This window comes from Danio aesculapii, chromosome 12 (genome assembly GCF_903798145.1).
Source record: "Danio aesculapii chromosome 12, fDanAes4.1, whole genome shotgun sequence".
NCBI lineage: Eukaryota > Metazoa > Chordata > Actinopteri > Cypriniformes > Danionidae > Danio > Danio aesculapii.
In genome coordinates this window covers 33477430-33498931 of record NC_079446.1, presented here as the reverse complement: position 1 = coordinate 33498931, position 21502 = coordinate 33477430, and the positions used below count along the sequence as shown (strand labels likewise).

Here is a 21502-nt window from a genome sequence, read left to right as displayed (position 1 = left end):
AGGCGATAGTGCTGACCACTGAGCCACGGGGCCATCCAAAAAAGATTTAAACAGATTTTAAATGACATATTATCAAATATCAGACGAACCCACAATGGTCACACTTTATGTTGATGGTCTGTTTGTGGAATTTAAGTTACATTGTATCTACATGCCAACTAATTCTCATTGGATTATTAGTAGACTGTTACTGTAGGTTGGGGTTAGGGTTAGGTTAGTGTAAGTTGACATGTACTTGTATAGTTTCTTATAGTCAGTTAAATGTCTGTTGAAAGAGCAGTATCAACAGATATTAAGCAGACAGCCTACTAATACTCAAATGGACCATCAAAATAAAGTGTTACCCCCAAAAATGTACTTCAAATACTTTAAATATAAATAAATATACATTTTATACTAGTACTATGCCAGTAAACTAATTTATGCTAATAATATATATAGTGGGCCAGTTAGTTGTGAATAAATTCTGATTAAATTGTTCTTGTCAAGAACTTGTTTATGGATCAGACTGATTTGTTCATGAATTTCAACTAACTGACTCAGTGGTCAAATCTCTATAATAAAGGAAAGATTACTGATGAATAATATTACATTTGTAGTATGAAGTATGGCTTTAGATGTTTTGAATTTGAATAGTATACCTGTATTGATTTTTGAAAATGTTTTATGTAATTTTGGATCATTACAGATTTAATGAATCCTAAACTTTGTTAAAACTTATTTTACAGTTCCCCTGTTACACACTAAATGTACTCACTAGAATTGTGACCATACTCCAATACTGGCAGTTCTATACATTGACTGGATATTATAAAACAGTGTTTTTCTACAGACATGCATTCATCAGATCTAAACCAAAGTGAGGCTGGAAAAAAAAGTATAAAATTCTGTTTATTTTATAGTTAGTGAATCTCTCTAACATCACTGACTTTTACACAACACAGGCTCATTATGAAAAAGTACCCCCGTTTCTGGAGAGCGTGAATTAGTCAGAGCTATGCTGCATTTCGTCTTTAAAACGAATACTACAGGGCGGTATGACACTGCCGACGCCTACTGTTTCTTTTTACACTACCAGCTGACCGCTCACCTCAGTGTGGACGGCTTTTCCGCTGTTACCAGTTAGCCCAGTAGCTTGTCGCGTACATTGGCAGACCTGAGATGCAAAGAGGAGTTCAAGCACATGGGGTTCAAGTCCAGTGAAGAACGGTTCCAGAAAGCAGGTAAAACAAAAACAAAAGGCAAAAAATAAAATAAACAAATAATTAACAGGGTGAGAATGTGGTAAGACCTGAAAATGTGTTAGAAATCAGGTGGCTGCGAGGGCTTTTCTTTTTCTGGATTGCTTTTGAAAACTGTCGGTTGGGTTTAGGGAAGGGGGTGATGGGGTCAATCTGTCAGTCAGTCAACAGCGGCCTCTGGGGGATTTACGCGAGAACAGCAGGCGCGAATGACACTTGCGAGAGAAATTTGAGATCTGAAAAAGCGCACACAGCGGCCTCTTGTGGATTCACGAAAACAAAAACTGCAAAAAAAACATAGCTCCTGGGACCTATTTCGTGCTGTCCAGAAATGTATACAGCAGGGGTAAGCATCAATAACGAGCCTGGGTTGAATTTTAAGGGTTAGTTTGCACAAACATTTGAATTCTGTTATTCATTTCTCATGTTGTTCTGATCCCCTGAAACTTTTGTTTATCCTCAGAACACAAATTAAGATATTTTAGATGAAATCTGAGAGCTCTCTCATCCTCTTTAGACAGCAACAGTCCAGAGACGTTCAGTATTTAGAAAAGAAAACATTATATTGTCAAAACATTCCATGTGACTTCAGTGGTTCAACTATAATCATATGAAGTTCCAAGAATTTCCACTTTTGTGCAACAAAAAGGCTGTAAAAACGACTTTGGTCACCTATGTTTCCTCATCAGTGTTTCAGGGTGTGTGTTTACTATGGGCAATGCAATTCTTGTGTGTTGTATTGCTGACTCTAATGACAAATACATTTTATTGTCTATAGTAATCAAACACCCTGACCTGATGCAGGAGAGAAGATATAGTTGAACAAAGTCATATTTCAGGGTCTTTGGCACACAAAATTGTTCTTGGTGTGTCATATGATTACAGTTTAACCACTGAAGTTAGATGGAATGTTTTGACAATGTTTTTTTTTCTGGACCATTGCTGTCTATGGAGGATGAGAAAGCTCTCAGATTTAATCTAGAATATCTTGGAATGACATGAGAGTGAGTAATTAATAACGAAATTTTAGTCACTGGGTGAAGTGATCCTTTATTAGTTCATTATTATTCGCAATTGAGCAATAAATCTAGTAGATAAGGTGGATATAGAGTGGTGTATTTGAACTCCTGTGAAGTTTTGTATTTTAGTCTGTTAGTTGTTAGTCATGGCATGACATTATTCATTATGAATGATCCATTATGTCTGTATAATGCACTGTGCATCAGCAAAATCGAATGACTGAGTTAAATCCTGCCTCATGTTCTGCTCCACCCGCGGCTGCTCCAATAAGTGAACAATTCGTTTAACAAAAATGTTCAGGTCTATGAGACAAAGAGGATTAAATAGAGAGAGAATAAATACTGTAAATGTATTAGTGTCTGCACGCTCTGATTTATATTCATTCGACTCAGTGGAAGAAAAAAAATGATAGGCTTGTATTTGAAAACTCCTCCTATCTTTGCTGTATTCTGTCTCATTTCAGAGATGGATCAAATCCAGGCAATTGTGCAAATGCTAACATTTAAATCAACTTCTCTTTTTTGGTTTACTAGTTTAAAGCTGCTAAATTTGTTTTACAGGCATATGCTGAATGTGTCATGGGAGCATAAGGATCTGTCCTTCAACTCTGATGGCTATCTCAGTAATCCTTCCATGGTGATCATTGCTCTGGATCGAGAGAGCCACTGGGACAAGGTACGTTATATTAGTAAAAGTAACAATAGCAACAGTAATTATGTTTAAAGATTGATTTTCCAGTGTTGTATCTATTCCTGTGGTTGGAAGTCATATCTGTCTATTTATGGAACATCTATAATAATGTAGTAACACTACAGATATTATAATGACTCAATTTCAGGTACTGTAATTGCACTGTGGCACTGGTTGGTAGAGAATAGCAGTAGTGTGCCAAGAATAAGGAATTGAATGCATAGAAATGCGCACATTTTTATGGCCTGTTTGCAACATCATCATAATAATAAAAAGATAAAAATCTTGAACAACAAGTCAACATTTTGGAATTAAAACCCCAAACCCCTTTTGAATGGTTGTGCTACACTTTACTATAAGGTTTCATTATTAATATATTTACTAACATGAACTAGGTATGTGCTTGTATAGCATTTATTAATCATAGTTCAAAATTTACTAATGGCTCAATAAAATCCAAATTCCTGCTTGTTAACATTAGTTTATGCACCGTGACTTAACATGAATTAATCAACATAGGCTCATTCTGAAAACGTAGTCCTATATCCATTTCTGGAGATTGCGAATTATTTACCAGAAGTACGTATGGCTGCATTTCATCTTTAAAACGAATGCTACTGGGAGGTATGATGCCGTTCCTTTTCGCGCTTACCTTCGTATGGACATCTTTTCCACTGTTACCAGTTTGTCATTAGCTCGCCATGTACATCTGCGGATTTCAGACACAGAGAGGAGTTGACCACGACGATGGGGTTTGAGTCCGGCAAAGAACAGTTCCAGAAAGCAGATAAGACAAAAATAGAAGCCAAAAATTAAATAAAGAAGTAAATAACAGGGTGAGAATGTGGTAAAATCTGAAAACGTGGTAAAAATCAGGCGAGGGCTTTTCTTTTTCTGGATTGCTTTTAAAAACTGTCAATTGGGTTTAGGGATGTGGGTGGTTGAGTCATTCGGTGCTTTTGAAAATACTGTTGGTTGGGTTTTGGGAAGGAGGAGGGTGGGTCAGTTGATCTGTCAGTTAGTCAGTCAGTCGACAGCAGCCTCTGGTGTATTTACGCGAGAACAGCAGGCGCGAATGGCACTCGTGAGAGAAATTTGAGATCTGAAAAAGCGTACACAGCGGCCACTGGTGGATTCGCGAAAACAAAAACTGCAAAAAAAAAAAAAAAAAAAGCTCCTGGGACGTATTTGGTGCTCTCTAGAAATGTATATAGTGGTACGTTTTCAGAATAAGCCTGGGTTGGAATTAATGATGAACAACTGTGTTTTCCTTAATCAACATGAACAAATACTGTAATGAAATCATTGTTCATGTTAGTAAATGATTAACTAACAAAACCTCATTGTAAAGTGTTACCCACAATTCCTATTGCACCAGCACAAAGTCTCATTCAATTCTAAAAACCTACTGTCAGGATTTACAAACAAATATGTCGGTCAAAAGGCATGAACAGTTATTTATATGACTGACCTTATTGCATATAGGTCAAAGACAAAAAAGGCTTTATACACCAAAATCTAGTCAGACATACTCTGTGTAGAACAAGAATCATATATGCACTGTGCAGCCCCCTACTGCTATTGGATATTTTTTATCTTTATACTTTGCCACTATCCTATAAACCACTAGTTACGTAAAGCAGTAAAACATTTTTTAAGGAAGTGGAAAAAATATATTTTTTAAACTTTAAGATTTGGTATGATCACATATTGTTTAATATATTTCAGGTCAGAATATAAATATACACATAAACATATCTGTTACAAAGTTTTGTTCCACTGAATAATGTCTTCCAAAAAAAGGGAGATAATATTGGTATTGTTTTTAGCAATTCTCTGTGTATTCAAATTAGTTTTATTAATATTCCTGTGCAACACCAGCAGAAGCAATGCTGAAAAATAATGAGCACAAATAAGCTAAAATATCCAGCTCTGGCTACTGCATTTCATTTTTGGCAGTGTCTAGCAACTATCTCTGTTCGTAGGCATCTAAAATCAATTTAAATAGTATTAAAATATTAATATTTATTAAGTTTAACAGATACTGCCATAGATAAACATTTTTCATTTATCTGAAATAGGATGCTAAAATAAGGTGTTAAAATTGTTATCTATGCAGTGATTATAATGCAGTTCATATGACATTGTAATGTAACAGAATTAGTATTACACAAACAAACTTTATCCTAACTGACAAAACTTCTTAATCAACTTAAAGTGTAATAGTCAAGAATGTTATAGTCACCAAATATATCTGACAAAGGCAATTCATTTCAAAGTCATGTTGGATAAAGGCATCTACCAAATGAATACAGTTACAGATAATAAATATGTTACAGATAATAAATATATTTTAAAAATAGAAGTAAGTAGCGTTCACTATTTTTAAAATATATTTATTATCTGTTTTTTGCCCGGTCTGTAATTCTGTTACACTGTAGAAGTTCTGTTGCGAAAACAAATTCCTCGTATGTGTGAACATACATGGAAATAAAGCTCTTTCTGATTCTGATGTTAATGCAATGGGCTTGACCAATAAAGTTATTCACAATAACAATATCTGCTAATATTTTGCACATCGCTGAAAGAAATGTTGTTTTTAAACATTGAAAAGGTGAAATTATTAAGTATTTAAGTACAAAAACTTTCTGTAGCACCACAGAGGCTTTAGGGTTCTGTTTTATGATTACAGACAGTCATTAACTTTTGGTTTTTGACCTCTTGGCCATTTTACAGTGGCTGACCTCTAACAAAATGTATATGTGGAACAAAAGTGCCCTGTTTATTTCAGTAGCTTTTAAAAAGTTTTTGTTATTCAGTTATTTAGAACTAGCACTAGAATTCATTTGTTTTCACTAGTGTGAATTAAATTTGGTGTAAACACCAATCATCTTATTTATAAGCATATGGAGACTTCTTCAGACGCACTATAGGCAGATTTATAGAGGGACAGAATTAAAACAAAAGAACAATGTAGCATAATTAAGGGTTGCAATAGTCAATTTACTTGTATTTTGTGTCATTATTTTAACATCCTGAGCAAATGGGTACTTTTGTAGATCATTAAAAGTGCTGCTATGGTCTATGTTCATTGATTTGTTATGTGCTATGTGTTCATTAATTTACACATTTCCAGTACATCATCTGCACAACCTTTCACTCCAATCAACACCTTTTTTAGAATTGTGCTCTAATGTAAATTTGCCCTACACACTGAAATAAATATGTAACATTTACTTAAAAAAGGAAAAAAGCAGCTGTGGTCATATTTAAAAAAGAAATATGGTAGACACCATCAGATACATTTCTACATTTTATGTTAAACTACATTTGAATAATTTTTAAACTATATTTAATTAATCTAAAGTGTTTAAACGACTAACATCTACACATCGTACCCTTGTGAAAGACAGAGACACAACAAAAAGCATGTGGTGATGAGAAAATCACATAATAAACCAATGCTCATCATAAACAGCTTATCCTCAAGCAGAGAAACATACTAATATTGAAAGAGTTCAATTCAGCTCAATTAAGAAAGAGTTCAGTGTCATTAACACAGCTACTAATCACCATCACAGTAACACACAAGAAAATAAAGTAATCAGGGGCGTAGCGGACATTTTAAAAGTGGGGGGGAGGGGGTTGCGGCTGTATGAGATCATATGTTCATATAATTATTAATCACCTGTCTCTAAATGGTCTGTCTCTAAAAGTGAGGGGGACGGATGCTTGCATGCATTTTGGGAGTAACTGATGAATTTACGTGCTGAATCCTGCATTTTCCGCTTTAATGAATTAGACATGTGCACGGCCGCAAGTAAACATGGTGATGCCCATTTCACGTTTAAGATCACGATCAAGATCATTTATACGTCTTTTAAACAACAAAATCACTCCCTTACACGTCTTTGTGAATTGGATTATCAGGTAGTTGATGACATAATGAGCAAGCTTGTGAATATTTTATATTAAAATGAAAAAGCATAACCAAAGGGACACATCTGTCATACATCACTATTGTGGCTGCGGTGTGACGTGACAAACATGACACATCGCCATGGAAACATTAAGGGTAAATGTAAAAACATTAAAATAATGATTGCCCAACAAAACTCACCCCTGGGCCAGATAGAATCTTTTAAACTCACCAGTGAAAGGGTTAATAACAGAAGTAAAGCAAGTCTTAAGACACCTTTTTATTCACTCGCCTTTTGTCAAGATCTGTCATCATGTATAGCTACACTGCAAAAAAAGATTTTCTTACTTTGTGAGGTCATCTCGTTTCCAGTCCAAATATTTAAAAAATCTTAGATCACGACTAGACATGAAAAATGGCACGAGAAAATTAAGTGATGCTTAAAACTTCTGTTTGAGATTATATCACATTAAGATTATTTTTCTTACCCCATTGGTAAATAATTTTGCTTGTTTTAAGCAAACAATCACTTAATTTTGAGGTGGGTTTCTTTCAGAAAACAAGACAATTTCTTATGCTATTTCATCTGTCTAGTATGTATCTTGATTTAAGATTTTGTAGATATTTGGATTGAAAACAGGACAAAGCTAATTTTGTAGGTTTTTTTTTTTTGTTTTTAATTAAATTTTTTTATTATTATTATTATAACAGCTCAGGTATGTTCAAGGACAACATGTTTGTGCACCTTCTAAAGATTTTAGTTCTGTTTTTGAATAAAGGGTTGGAAATGAATGCATTTCTTTTCATTTTTTTATCCGATCCATCGATTTATCAGAAAAAATAATCGACAGATTAATTGATTATTAAATAATCGTTAGTTGCTGCCTTACATTTAACTATAAAGCTTTTTTTAGCTTCTGTTGATCCTAAGTTTTCACATTAAGATTGAAGAATCATAAAAGCCAGCTTCAGAAGCTCCTCCAGCACCGGTTCATGATGCAATTATACTTGGCTCTCTGAAACAGCCCTTTTTTTCTCACATGGCCAGCCCTCCAGCACTTTGGCCTCTGTGATAGCGACATGTGTAGGCCGCCTGGCAATGTGTGAACACCACCTGACTACAAAAAGAGATTAGAGGAATAAATAGAGATCAAACTGACATCCAAATTTACATCCGGTCATTATGCCCTTCTCTAGGTGGATTAGAGGATACGGATTTTAGAAGATGTCTGTTGTAATCTGAGACCAGGGGGGAAAAGCACTCGATTTCTCAATCTTGTTAATGGCAAATAGTTTGAAAGAACCTTTATAACCTCGCTTTGAAAAAAGAAGTCGCTACACTGAATTTTTGCACCACTTTTGTGTCTGGTATTTCTGCTTAACCAGCTGCTAAATGTGCTGCAATTTAAATTAAATATTTAAATGAGATAACTGTCATTCTTTTCCGCTCAAACAAGCCCTCTTTCTCTGCAAATTAAGCTCATTACACATTGTGCCTTATTCACAAAAAACCATTGCTTTTGGCACAGCAGAATTAACTTTGCGCCGTTAACGGCTGTACGTGGGTATTTATTTAAAAGAGACGTTTTAGTACATGTCCTATTGATCATGACAGCAGTAATTAATCAAACGATGGAGAAAATGATTATAGCTGGGCATGTATCCAGCCACGCAGTGTCAACAAGACATCTGAATCACAGTGGTGAAGCTATACTACACTGTTAAACCATCCCATCTAGATTTTTCAAGCCTTCTCTGCTTAGTGCCACATGCAAATAGCATTCAGCATTGATGATTTTGCAGGTGTGTTTGCTAATTTGCATAATTCCTTTAGTAAATTGAGCATTAAAACAATGCAGACGGTGTGTGCAAATAAACCGTGCAATTAATGGGAGTAATTCGTACTTCTGTTAATAAGTAGATTAATGTGTTGGGTGGGGGTGAGGGGGGGGGGGGGGTTTGGGAGGTTTTGATAGATTCCTTTTAAATTCAGTCTCTCATGGTTGAACTCCTAGCCTCTGGCCTTCACAACTCACCTGACCCCCCCTCTGTGTGACATAACAGTTTATCTATATCTGGTCACCTTGCTCTGTAGCCCCTCTCATGCTCCCATTGACACTCTCTGCACCGCTTCACTTTCCCCTGCTGTGCACACCCTGCTCATGTTGTGTGCTGAAGTCATTAGCGGGATGAATCATTGCTTCCCTGTTTTTTAAAGTACAGACGTACTGACAGCACCGAGACACAGAGATGGGGTATTCAAAACAGACAAAGCCCTAATGACGCAGATCAGTCTGGGCACAACTAAAATGTAAAACGTCTTTGTGCATCTGTGCAATTAGGGGGTGGTTTTGAAGGAAATGTTAGGAGATTGGTTTTCCTTCAGGACCCAGATGTTTTGCGGTATGAAACATATTTACTGTGCAAAAGTCAACAAAGCCAAAGCCAGTGGCATCTTCTGAATAATCTGTTTCATTTCTATGTATTTTGAATGAAATGTGTGTATTGTAGTTTCCAACCCAGGCTCATTATGGGCACGTACCCCTGTATACATTTCTGGACAGCGCGGAATATGTCCCAGGAGGTACGCTTTTTTTGCAGTTTTTGTTTTTGGCCAATCCACAAGAGGCCACTGTGTACGCTTTTTCAGATCTCAAATTTCTCTCGCAAGTAGCATTCGCGTCTCTGTTCTTGCGTAAATCCACCAGAGGCCACTGTCGGACTGACTGACCAACCGACCGATATCCCCACCCACCCCCTTCCCTAAACCCAACCGATATTGTTTTCAAAAGCACTGATTGTCCCATCCACTGCCTCCCTAAACCCAACCGCCAGTGTCTTCTAAAGCAATCCAGAGAAACAAAAGCTTTCATTTTTACCACGTTTTCAGATTTTACCACATTCTCACCCTAATTTTTACTGGTTTATTTTATTTTATGCCTTTTGTTTTTGTCTTACCCACTTTCTGGAACAATTCTTCAGCAGACTCGAACCCCATTGTCGTGGTCAACTCTTCTCTGTGTCTCAAGTCCGCCAATGTGCGCCGAGCCACTAAGCAAACTGGTAACAGCGAAAAAGCCATCCACACAGAGTTACGGGGTTAGCTGGTAGCACAAAAAAAAAACTGAATCCGTTGGTGACATCATACCGCAACGTAGCATTCGTTTTAAAGACAAAATGCAGCCATATGCAGCTCTGGCTACATAAGTTACACTCTCCAGAAATGTATACAGAGGTACGTTTTCACAATGAGCCCATGTTGGTAGCTTCTTAATTCATGACTCCCTTAAAAAGTAATAAATCATTTTAACCATTTGGTTTTTATGGTTTGTTGCAATTTGTTTAAGCATTTAACATTGTTCTAATGGTGGTTTCAGACTCTAGGGTGCTTTCATACTTCATTTAGTTTGGTTGAATAGTACTAGAGTTCGTTTTCCTGTTCGGTGTGGTTTATTTGTGCAGGTGTAAATGCAGCAATCACACTCAAGAATGCACCAAAAGCAAAGAGTACTGCAGATTTTTGGACTTAACCAGCTTCCGTAGTCAGCTATGCTGTGTATTATGGGATAAGGGTATTTGTTTACAGTGCTTTACCAATAACTTCTTAAGTGACTTGCGATGCACCTTCACTGTTTTTTAGTTTGCTGTTTAATTTCCACGGTGGCCCAGTGGTTAGCACTGTCGCCTCACAGCAAAAAGGTTGCTGATTCGAGTCCCGGCTGGGTCAGTTTGCATTTCTATGTGGAGTTTTCATGTTTTTAATTTAATTCAATTGAATTTAATTCACCTTAATTTCTATAGCGCTTTTACAATGTAGATTGTGTCAAAGCAGCTTCACATAGAAGATCATAGTAAATTGAAAGTGTCAGTTCGTTTTTCAGAGTTTAAGTTCAGTTCAGTTTAGCTCAGTTCAGTGTGGTTTAATAATTATTACTGAGAGTCCAAACACTGAAGAGCAAATCCATGCAAATGCGCAGCTCTACAGATCCCGAACCATGCAAGCCAGTGGCGACAGAGGCGAGGTAAAAAATTCACCAATTTGCGAAAGTGAAGGATAAAAAAACCTTGACAGAAACCAGGCTCAGTTCTTCTCTGGCCAAACATTTCATGCAGAGCTGGCGCCAGAGGCTGGAGAAGCTGGACCTCAGCAAAGACACGTCTGTCTCTGGAGCATCACGGGACTCAGTTTCATGCACTCCACTCCTCCATAACCACCAGAGCAGCTGCTCAGGATACGGCCTGGTCCATGATTATGGAAACCTTGGGATCATCTCGTTGCTGGTCTTGGATCGAATCCGTGGCGCTGCATAGTCTGAGGGCCTCGGGTATCGCCAAGTGGAAATAGAGAATAAAGAGAATAATTAGCGTAGCTGCTGTTCATAGTGTATATAAACGAGATGCAAAAACATGTTCTGCCCGTGATGACACGGGTTTCCTCCGGGTACTCCAGTTTCCCCCATAGGGTGTTTTCCAGTACTGGGTTGTGGCTTGAAGGGCATCCACTGCTTAAAACATATGTTGGAATAGTTGGCAGTGTGGCGAACTCTAATAAATAAGACACTAAGCGGAAAGAAAATTAATGATCACAAGAGAAACAGTCCGCCAGTCATTCTTTTTGTCTGTCTCTTAGTTTATTTTTGGGAGTCCCATATGTATATGCACGTACGTTAATTCTGACCAATTGAAAAGCAGTTTACAAAATGCGTTCAATGACACATCTGGCCAACGAGTGATGTGTATTTTGTCACATGACTGCATTTTGATTCGGTTCAACTGGTTTGGGCCAGAGCAATCAGTGTGGTACAAAAAGAAGCCAAAATTGCTGAAAAATGCTACAACGTATCATTTGTTGCCCTTGGACTGAACCAAACGAACTGAAGCACAGGTGTGAAAGCACCCTTAGGGCCTGTTTCCACGGGTATGGCTTGCGTTTCCACTGCCAAAAGGGTACCAATAGAAAGTTTCAGTCGATGTCATTTTCGCTCGATGAAATGTCAAAATAAAGCTGTACAAGTCGTTCACATATCATATAAGAAGCACTTCTCACAAAAAAGATGCTTTATACACATAAATACTTAAATAAATGTTCATTATTAACCTTTCTATGAACATGATTTGATTATAAACTCCATGATAATAGTTAAACATGGCAGTTTGTTCATGTTTTAGGTTGCTGAAAGAATCATTTGCTCCTTTGTTTTTTTGGCTTTTCCTTTGTTTTTTTGTGCATCAGTCTCGTGTTTGTCCATTTCTGAAAGGATTGGATGTCAGAAGCACTTCAATAATCACACGCACGTTATTATCATCAGCTCAAAAAATTTGTTATTTCAAATATATCAAGCTTTTAGATGGCCTTGTAAAACAAAAGGACATGGCAGATTTTGTTCTTCTTGGCTTTGTGGCTGTTCATTAAGACGATGACAAGGATTGTTTGAGCTCGGGTCAACCATGGCTCATTATTATATGTGTATATTACGATGTAATGTCTCGGCTGTGCATTTAAAAATGGTGGTTCCTTTATTTTCTACTGGCTTGAGTACACGCTAATGACGTTTCTCTTCAAACCAATAGTGTTCAGCTGTGCGTCTAGCTCTGCCTTTTAGTACCCTTTTGTCGTGCTAGGTAACCTTTGCAAATTATACCCAAAAAGTGGTGCAGTATGGTTCGCTTTTTGGTACCTTTTCACAGTGGAAACGGCCATAAATGCATACCGAACCAAACTGAACCGCTCCGCACCACTCAGTGGAAACGGGCCATTAATCTGCAGTCACACTAAAGTTTGAGCATGAAAAAATGTTGTCGTATAGTTCTGTGAAGAGAGGCCAGATTTTAAAAAAAGATCCGACAATGATATATATTCCATATTCTCTATCGTCAATTCTCTATTGGTCAATCCTCAAGGTCAGAGTTTACCAAGCTTGAACTTTGGAACACAGCGACATGAAAAACTTTGCACAATCTTGCGTTTCCAGTTTGCAGCATTCGTATACGTATAAATAGAAGTCAATTGAGTGAAAAGTGCTTTACCCCCCACCATCCCATCCCCAACCCTTCCAGATCACACTCGCAGTCCATTTTCAACCACTGCAATAGACAAAATGCTGTTGTAGTTGAAGCACATGATGACTTGGTTTAGTATTTGCACAGACAACGGCTTTTGAAAATCTCTGCTCAAGTATCCCAGGCATGCTATAGGCAGCGACAAAATAGGCTATTCCAAATAACAGACATCTCCCCGGAATGAAATCTGGCTTGTGCCATAGAACAAGAATAGAATACCCTGCTATTACAGCCATTATATTCTGCTGAATTACTACACCTCTCACTTTCACTACACGGCCTATTTGAGTCGCTGGTCGGAAAGTGCTCACTAAAACAGATATAGACAGAAATAACTGCTGGGCTTTGTCTGGATTCATTCTTTAGCGATTCCACAACGCAGTGCTTAATAAATGTGCAAATAAAATGTTCGTCATTGCTCTTGTCTTCATTGTTAATGATCAGATGTGACGTGCCACCAGGTTGGCATGTTATCCACACCCGGAGCCTGGAGATCGAATCTATTTGTTCTGCTGAAGTTTATGAATGATTCTTCAATAAATCCCTGTTGCCGAGGCTTATCACGCTCACTTCCCCTCACAGCTAATACCATAACCAAACATGGATTACAATTCCCAATCCGAAAAGCCTCTGCTGCATTTGGGAAAGGCTGTCAAACAGCTGCTGCACAATTAGTGGCAACACTTCCCTGAGCTTTCCTGTCTTTTGTTGTAAAAGGATATGCAACAGTACATTCTTGTTGAGCTCCTTTACATTTTGGTCAAAAGATATGATGCAGATGCTATACTATGTGTCTATGGGTCAAACATTTTAAAGAACAGCCGTGTATAGTAATAATTACTCCAGCTAATGGATTGGAGTGTATGTTCCTTTCTCATGCACCTTTAAAGAGGGTCACAGAGATGGACAGCAGGTTCCTACATCTCCCTCCCTTGGTATTTAGCCGTGACGCATGCATTCTTTGGAAAATTTGGGGATTCTTAGCAGGTGGCGCTGAGATCGTCTCTCCATAGTCTCCTTTTAAGCTGAGCTGGACCAGTGGGTTGAGCTCTCTCTGGATAATAGGGCTTTTCCACAGTCTACAAACAGCTCTGTAAAGATTTCCCATGAGCCTCTGAGCCCTGGGAGATTTACGACTTTGTGCAACACCTTCATTACCAGAGTAGTATAAATTCTAACCATTATTACGAATTCAGAGGGAAATCTTAAAAAATAAGAGCAATAAAAGAGAATAACATAAGAAATCTGCTGATGTTTGATTATACATCATTCTGATGGCGCGACAAACGAATAATGTATTGGATTGAACAGCGGATGATGAATAAAAACACCATACCCATGAGGAAGACTCAGCGAATGGGACTTTGGAACATTTTCCTTTATCACTTCTGTCAGTTGCTTGAATGTTAGGGTGTGTGTGTGTGTGCGTGCGTGCGTGTGTGTGTGTGTTGTTTTGCCTATATATCCAAAACCTAAGAGGATATAATCAAACTTAAAATGATCAACATTCTGTCAGGTGACTTTAACCACAATGTATTAGCATTAAATACCCACAAGACTGGATTTACTGTGTTACTACATTTTATTCTGAAAAATACCAATATTTATTTCTAATATGTCTGAGGTATGGTGAGGTTTAGGAAGGGTTAGTTTGAGAATTATAGGGGTTCAGGTTTTAGTGTTAATGCTATAGTAGCATTTGGTTTGGGTTACGATTGAGGGTCAAAATATGAATTTAGGAGGAAACCCACGTGGACACAGGGGGAACATGCAAACTCCACACAAAAATGCCAACTGGTCCAGCCGGGGCTTGAACAAGCGACCTTCTTGCTGTAAGGCAACAGTGCTAACCACTGAGCCAGCCTTTTATTAACTTATATATTTAAAAGAAAAACAAAGCTTGAGTCATATTTTTGCTGGGAAATCTTTATTGATTAAAACTAATACGAATAACTGGTATATTGTAAAGAAAAGTTCAAAATAAACTCATACTGGACTGAATCAGCCTATTATGAGGGATGTTTTTGTCCATCTGTCAGTCATCATTGTGTTGTTGTGTATTTTTCTCTAACAAATAAAGCTATATATCAATGTTGGGTTATTTGATATAACAACCCAGCAATGTTTTGAGTGTAGTTGTCAAAGAGTGACAACTTATATTGATATGCATTTTATTAGGGATGCACCGATATGGATTTCTTGGCTAATATTGATAACTGATAACTCTTAAGATAACCGATATATTAGCCGATAAATATAAATATTTCAAAATGTTATATTTTTATACAGTGAACAGCTGATTTTATTTTAAAAATTCATAAAAGTTTGAACTGATCCTATGAACTGAATGTATGTATAGACCTAGAATGATATAGACCTACAGTTGAAGTGAGAATTATTAGCCCCCCTGTTTATTTTTCTCCAATTTCTGTTTAATGGAGAGATTTTTATCAACACATTTCTAAATATAATAGTTTTAATAACTTATTTCTAATAACTGATTTATTTTATCTTTGCCGTGATAAGAGTAAATAATATTTTACTAGATATTTTTCAAGACACCAGTATTCAGCTTAAAGTGACATTTAAAGGCTTAACTAGGTTAATAGGTAACTAGGTTAACTCTTGTATAATGATGGTTTGTTCTGTAGACTATTACTAAAAAATAAACCTTACATTTTATTTTTTTTAAATTACAAAACTGCTTTTATTCTAGCCAAAATATAACAAATAAGACCTTCTCCAGACGAAAAAACTATTATCAGACATACTGTGAAAATTTCCTTGCTCTGTTAAATATCATTTGAGAAATATTTAAAAAAGAAGAAAAATCAAAGTGGGGCTAATAATTCTGACTTCAACTGTATAACATAAATAAATTACTTATTTTTCTTTCCATAACAAATCAACATGCAACTTCACTGTTGCATAAAAATAATAGGATAAAAACCAAAATGGAATTTAATCGATACACAAGTAAACACTAGCAACGCATTGATAATAACAAATAATCATATTAGATTGCAAACAACCCAACGAGTTGTTCAGCACATGTGCATCGCTGCTATTATGTTTACACATTTAATATTTTTCCTGAGGAGATTTAAACCAAAATACACAATACCACTCTATCAAACATATCTACAATGATAAGGAATATGGTTACTTACTAAGTTATTAACGCACAGCAATACCACACAAAGAAAGGACGGACTTAATAGAGGAAGTAGTGCGGAGAATAAACAATGTCAGGAAAGCTCTGTTATAGTGTACTGGACAAGTCTGAACAAGTTCGACGAGGAATGCTTGAGGCAGGCAGTTCTGTACAATTACATAATCTATCGGCTTAAGATATCGGTAACCTTAAAAATAGCATTTATCGGCCGATATCAATATGGCCGCCGATATATCGTGCATCACTACATTTCATGTACGTGGTCTGCTATAATTACTGTCATTAAATTTACCAGAAAAGACTGAATGTGTGAAAGGGGCTGATAAAGAGCACATTTCTGTGTTAACCTTTACTTTGTTTGCAATTTATGAAGGTTAATCCACATTTAAACCTCTTCTAAATCCATCCACAGGTTGGAAGCTACGAGGGAGGGATTTTGCAGATGCGTTATCCTGTATGGCCTCGTTACGGCAGCTTCTTGGAGCCCGTGTCAGACAACCGGCATTTGACCGTGGCCACACTGGAGGAACGGCCTTTTGTCATCGTGGAGAGTGTTGATCCTGCCACCGGCACTTGTGTGCGCAATACTGTGCCGTGCCGTCGACAGTCCAACAGGACTGAAAGGTACACCAGTGAACGTAGCTTAAAAAGGTCAACATCTGTTGTTTTGCAAGACGATTTCCTTCAAGTGAGGTTGTTTATGATACCAATATCTAGAAAATAACCCATAGTCTTCACATTATATCATACTCTCTCTGCTGCACACGCAAACATGATAATTTGATTACACTGATGCTATAAACAAATGGTTTCTTATTAAGAGAAGCAATAAAGAGTGTCCACTGGATGGATTGTGCCTACTACAGGGATAATAGGTAGCCATTAATAATTATAAAATAAGCAACAGCAACCTTTTCACTTTCTAGAATGAGTCACCGTACAAACACAAACAGGAATGTCTAAAAACAAGAGCGAGCTTTACTAAACTCTTGGTGGAAAATCTCCACCATGTTCTGCCTGTGCACAACTGTTTTATATGATTTGCCAGCTTTTTTCTCGATGCTAGAAAACAGTTCGCTAATTAAAAAGAAAAGTCTAAAAAAGCCTGCAAAAAACTGGCAAACGTCCCCATTTAGCAATATGGCACGGAAGTCACTTAGCATATGCTACTTGTTACAGTCCAGTGAGCTTATTACACGTTTTATTGGGATGTTGCATTTGCAAGCTTGTCGAGAGTTCAAGATGCAGCTAATTATCTTACTGGAGTATTTAAAGTGGTAAGTTCACCAAAAGGAAAAAAGAAAAGAAATGCAAGACTTCCTTCTGTGCAAGACTCTTCGTGTAGGTCTTCTCCATTCAAACACATTGATCATAGCTATAAGGCTTCAAAAAATTCATGAAATTAACTTGAGAAATGTTATGAAAGGATCATTGAGTTGGTAAGTTTAGAAGAATGATTTATTCACTGACGACTGGTTTTTGGGTCAGTTTATGACTTAATGAACTGCTCACAGCCGTTCTCAAGTTAACAGCTCACTGGAGGTGAAGATTGCTAGTGAATAACAAAATTAAATTACATCTTTTATTTCCTCACACAAAGCAGTCATATGACTTCAGAAGATTTGCCTCCCTTGGTGTGTTTTTGACATTTTGTAGCGTCTGCATATGGGTTTGTAAGTAATAGGTGAACAATGGTTAAAATAGGATGCTTTGAGTAAATTTGAGTAATTAGTCTGTGAATGGTGAAATTAGCACTCATAGCATCAGGTCCCCTTTAGACATTATGTTGATGATTGTAAGTAACTTGTAACAGACAACTACAGTTGAAGGCAAAATTATTAGAGTAATATTTAAGTGATATCACTATAGAGTTAAGTGATATACATTAAGTGATATTTAACAGATCAAGAAAAGATTTCACAGTATTTGCTATTATATTTTTCTTATGGTGAAAATCTTGTTTCTTTTAGTTTGGCTGAAAGGAATTAAAATAGCTATGGTCAATATTATTAACTTCCTTAAAATTTAATTTTTTTCTATTGGCTAAAACAAACCACTGTTATTCAATGATTTGCCTAATTAACCTACCTTGCCTAGTTAACAATTAAAGTCTTTAAATTGCACTCTAATTGCATTTGTTAAGTTGAATACTATAATGACTGAGAGATGAGGATCCAAATGCAAATTTATTTAAGAGTAGTGAGGCAGGCAAGTAAATACAACAGCAAACTGAGGCATTAAGGTTTTCCAAAAGAGAAGTCGTTGGAACAGGTAAAGTGTATAAAAAGTGAACGAAGTGATCAAGCACATTTTCCCTCTAAGTTTGACACTTAAGTAGAGATCTCTCCTTACCTAAGAGAATAAATTTAGGATGTTCCATAAAATCCCTTAAACATGTCTCTTATAACCATTTTGTGTGAACATGTCATGGTCAGAAGCAGCTTTACAGAAAATAAGTGAAGTTTCACACACTAATTTCGAGAGGAGCATGTGATATGAATCGACTACAGCTGATCCTTATTGCTAATCTTTAGCTAGCCTATCGGATCATTCCAAAATTGCTATAAATATCCTGCCTAAACTTCATTCCCTATCTTCGTTTTGGAAACCCCCCCCCCTCCTCAATTCTACGATCGGGCAACATGGCGGCTCAGTGGCGGGCGCTGCTGCCTCGCAGCGAGAGGGCCAATGGTTCAAGTTTTAACTGAGCCAGTCTGTACTCTCTGCGCAGAGTTTGCATGTTGTCCCCGTGTTCGCATGGGTTTTCCCTGAGTACTCCGGTTTCCTCCCACAGTCTAAAAACATCTACATAAGCGAATTGTAATAACAGTCACAAGCACTTAACGCATACATACTGAATCAATTAGAACCACCATATTAACCAAAGTATATGTAAAAAGCAAACTGGGGGCTCTCGAGAAATACCTGAGCTTGTATCCCTCCTAATGCTCATTGACCAGGCAGGATCCTTGGGCTCCTCTATCTCCAAGCTCAGGGTTCTCTCCCGGGACAGCATGCCAAACCTGCTATCATAGTCGAGTATTATCTAAGTGTGAACTCTTGAATAAATAAAAACTTTCCATTTTTATACATGTAAAAAGGTCTAAACACATGCAAGACCATTCCAATATTGCTTTCTAACTAGCATGTCTGTGACCGCAGCTCCTATGCTTCAAACAGCCTCACAGCAACCTGATCGCTCATAATACTAAACATGCTGTTTAGTATTTCATGTATATAAGATGATCATTTATTTGATATCTATTTATTTACATGACATGCAACAAATATTAAGTGATGTTGAGACGAGTTTACTGCACTTACACATTTCTATAAATAATACAGTTTAGCATCGCAACTCATTTACATAATGTCATTTATAAAAGCACCACCTTAAAGCAAAAGTCTAAATAGGATGTATTAGTGTTTCTAAAAATGAAAATGAGGCCCAATTTAAGCACCTTAGAGACTCCCGAACTCGACTACTGAATGTTAGTGCTCTTGTGAACGCCATCAGGTCTCATCTTCATTTACCAGGAGGCTTAATGATTTAAACACAAGCTCACTGGATTGAAGACCCCAAACCTATTATTAGGAATTGTTTAGCTCATTCCAGCAATTAATCCCTCAACCCTCTTTGCCCTAGGCGTAAACTCGCAATTTAAAATACGTGACTCCTTGATCACAGTAATTTGCTTTCCTCTGTCGGTGGAATTTGTGAACAGTAAAATAGTGCGATTCAAAAAGTTTTTGCCTTTGTTTCCCTCAGGTAAATGAAAGTGGGTTCAGTGAATTGTGCTGCTCTAGAGGTAACACATGGTGAGTGAGGAGTGTGTCGTGCCCAGAGAGAGAGAGATGACAGGCTCATTATGGCTCCATGCTGAGGGGAGAGAGTGTAAATAAATCATAAAGCAGAGTAATCACCCCTCGGGGAATGTGTGATGGCTGAAGGGGAAACAATGATCAATAACTGTAATGGTGACGTTCTGCTCTGGGCCCATCACACACCTTCATGCTAATTGGCACTGGTGTTCAGAAAGTTCCGGAAAGTATGACAACTGCTTTTAATTGGATCAGAGGAAACAATAGCCATTTCGTTTGTGAGCGTATAGATATATTGCCCCATGATTCTTTATGTTTGAATTCTTATATCAACTCATCATTGATACAGAATGGAAAACTATTATCAGTTTGGCATAAAGTAAGTGTATATAATATGGTTTGAGAGACCAGGCATTGTTCTCCCGCACAAACACACGTTCAGGGTTTATGGAAAACCTGGAAAAGTCATAGAGTTTTGACAAGACATTTTCCAGGCCTGGAAAAGTTTTGGAAAAACAAATAAAACCCAAAATGTTTTGGAAAAGTCGTGAAAAATAAGTTTTACAAATATCTGTGTACTTGAATATTTTTGAGATGATAATATTGGGTCAATATTAAATACAATTACGTGGTCCATGACACTCTCTGCGTGGGGTAACTCACAGTTTCAGCTTTGCCTTTCTTTTACTTGCTTTCACAGGAATTCAGGAAACATTTTGAGTGTCATGTCCAGAAACAACCTCTAACTACAGAGATTAGATACTGTGGGTACTAAAGGCTAATTTTGTACCATTCTTATTAGTCTTCTGAAAACACAAGCCAACATTTCTAAAATGTTCCCACAGACACTAAGATACTTTCTAAAACCATTTTACAGATATAAAAGTAAATGTAAACTACATAGACTGTCACAGTTTTGATATGCTGTAATACATTTGAATGTGCTTTTTTCTTCTTTCTACATGTATCTAGACATTATGTGAAACATTAGGTCATGAATATTTATCTGAAAATGTTGAAAAACTCCTGGAATTTTAGTAAAAATGTGTATGAATCCGGCACGTTGGTTTTGGTGGTTTATGATGGCTCTCTATAGGTGTAATGTGTTTTACGTTGTAAAAAACCATGTATTATATCGCCTTATCTTACCTGTACCCCTAAACCCAACCCTCACAGTAAACCTTTTAAATTGTAAAGCATTTAAGCACTTTGTATGTCCTCATAAACCACCTCAACATTGTAATACCTAGGTTTATACCCATGTCATTAACATGACATCAAAACCACATGCACCCACCCTTATTTTTGTGAATTGTGGGGACATAGGTTTCCATTGTTTTTATACGGTACGAATTTTATTTTCTATCACCCTACCCCAACCTTATTCATAAACCCACCCATCACAGGAAACTGTGTGCATTTTCCCCTTTTTGTAAAAAAAAAAAAAATGTATAAGCCTTTTTAAAAAATATAGACAATGTCATGATAACTCACTTTCTCCTTGTAATTCCTCTGTCATACCCATGTCATTACACAAGTTTGTGTCCTGATATTTCCAAAAACCTGCACACACCT

At 37.0% G+C, this 21502-nt stretch overlaps 1 protein-coding gene across 1 annotated transcript in view; it reads left to right on the top strand.

The window, feature by feature from the left end:
• grin2cb (glutamate receptor, ionotropic, N-methyl D-aspartate 2Cb) overlaps positions 1-21502 on the top strand; it is a 62564-nt gene that overhangs the window by 20472 nt on the left and 20590 nt on the right. The window contains 2 exon segments of the mRNA XM_056470205.1: positions 2802-2936; positions 16518-16729. Coding sequence (XP_056326180.1) covers positions 2802-2936; positions 16518-16729 — 347 coding nt within the window.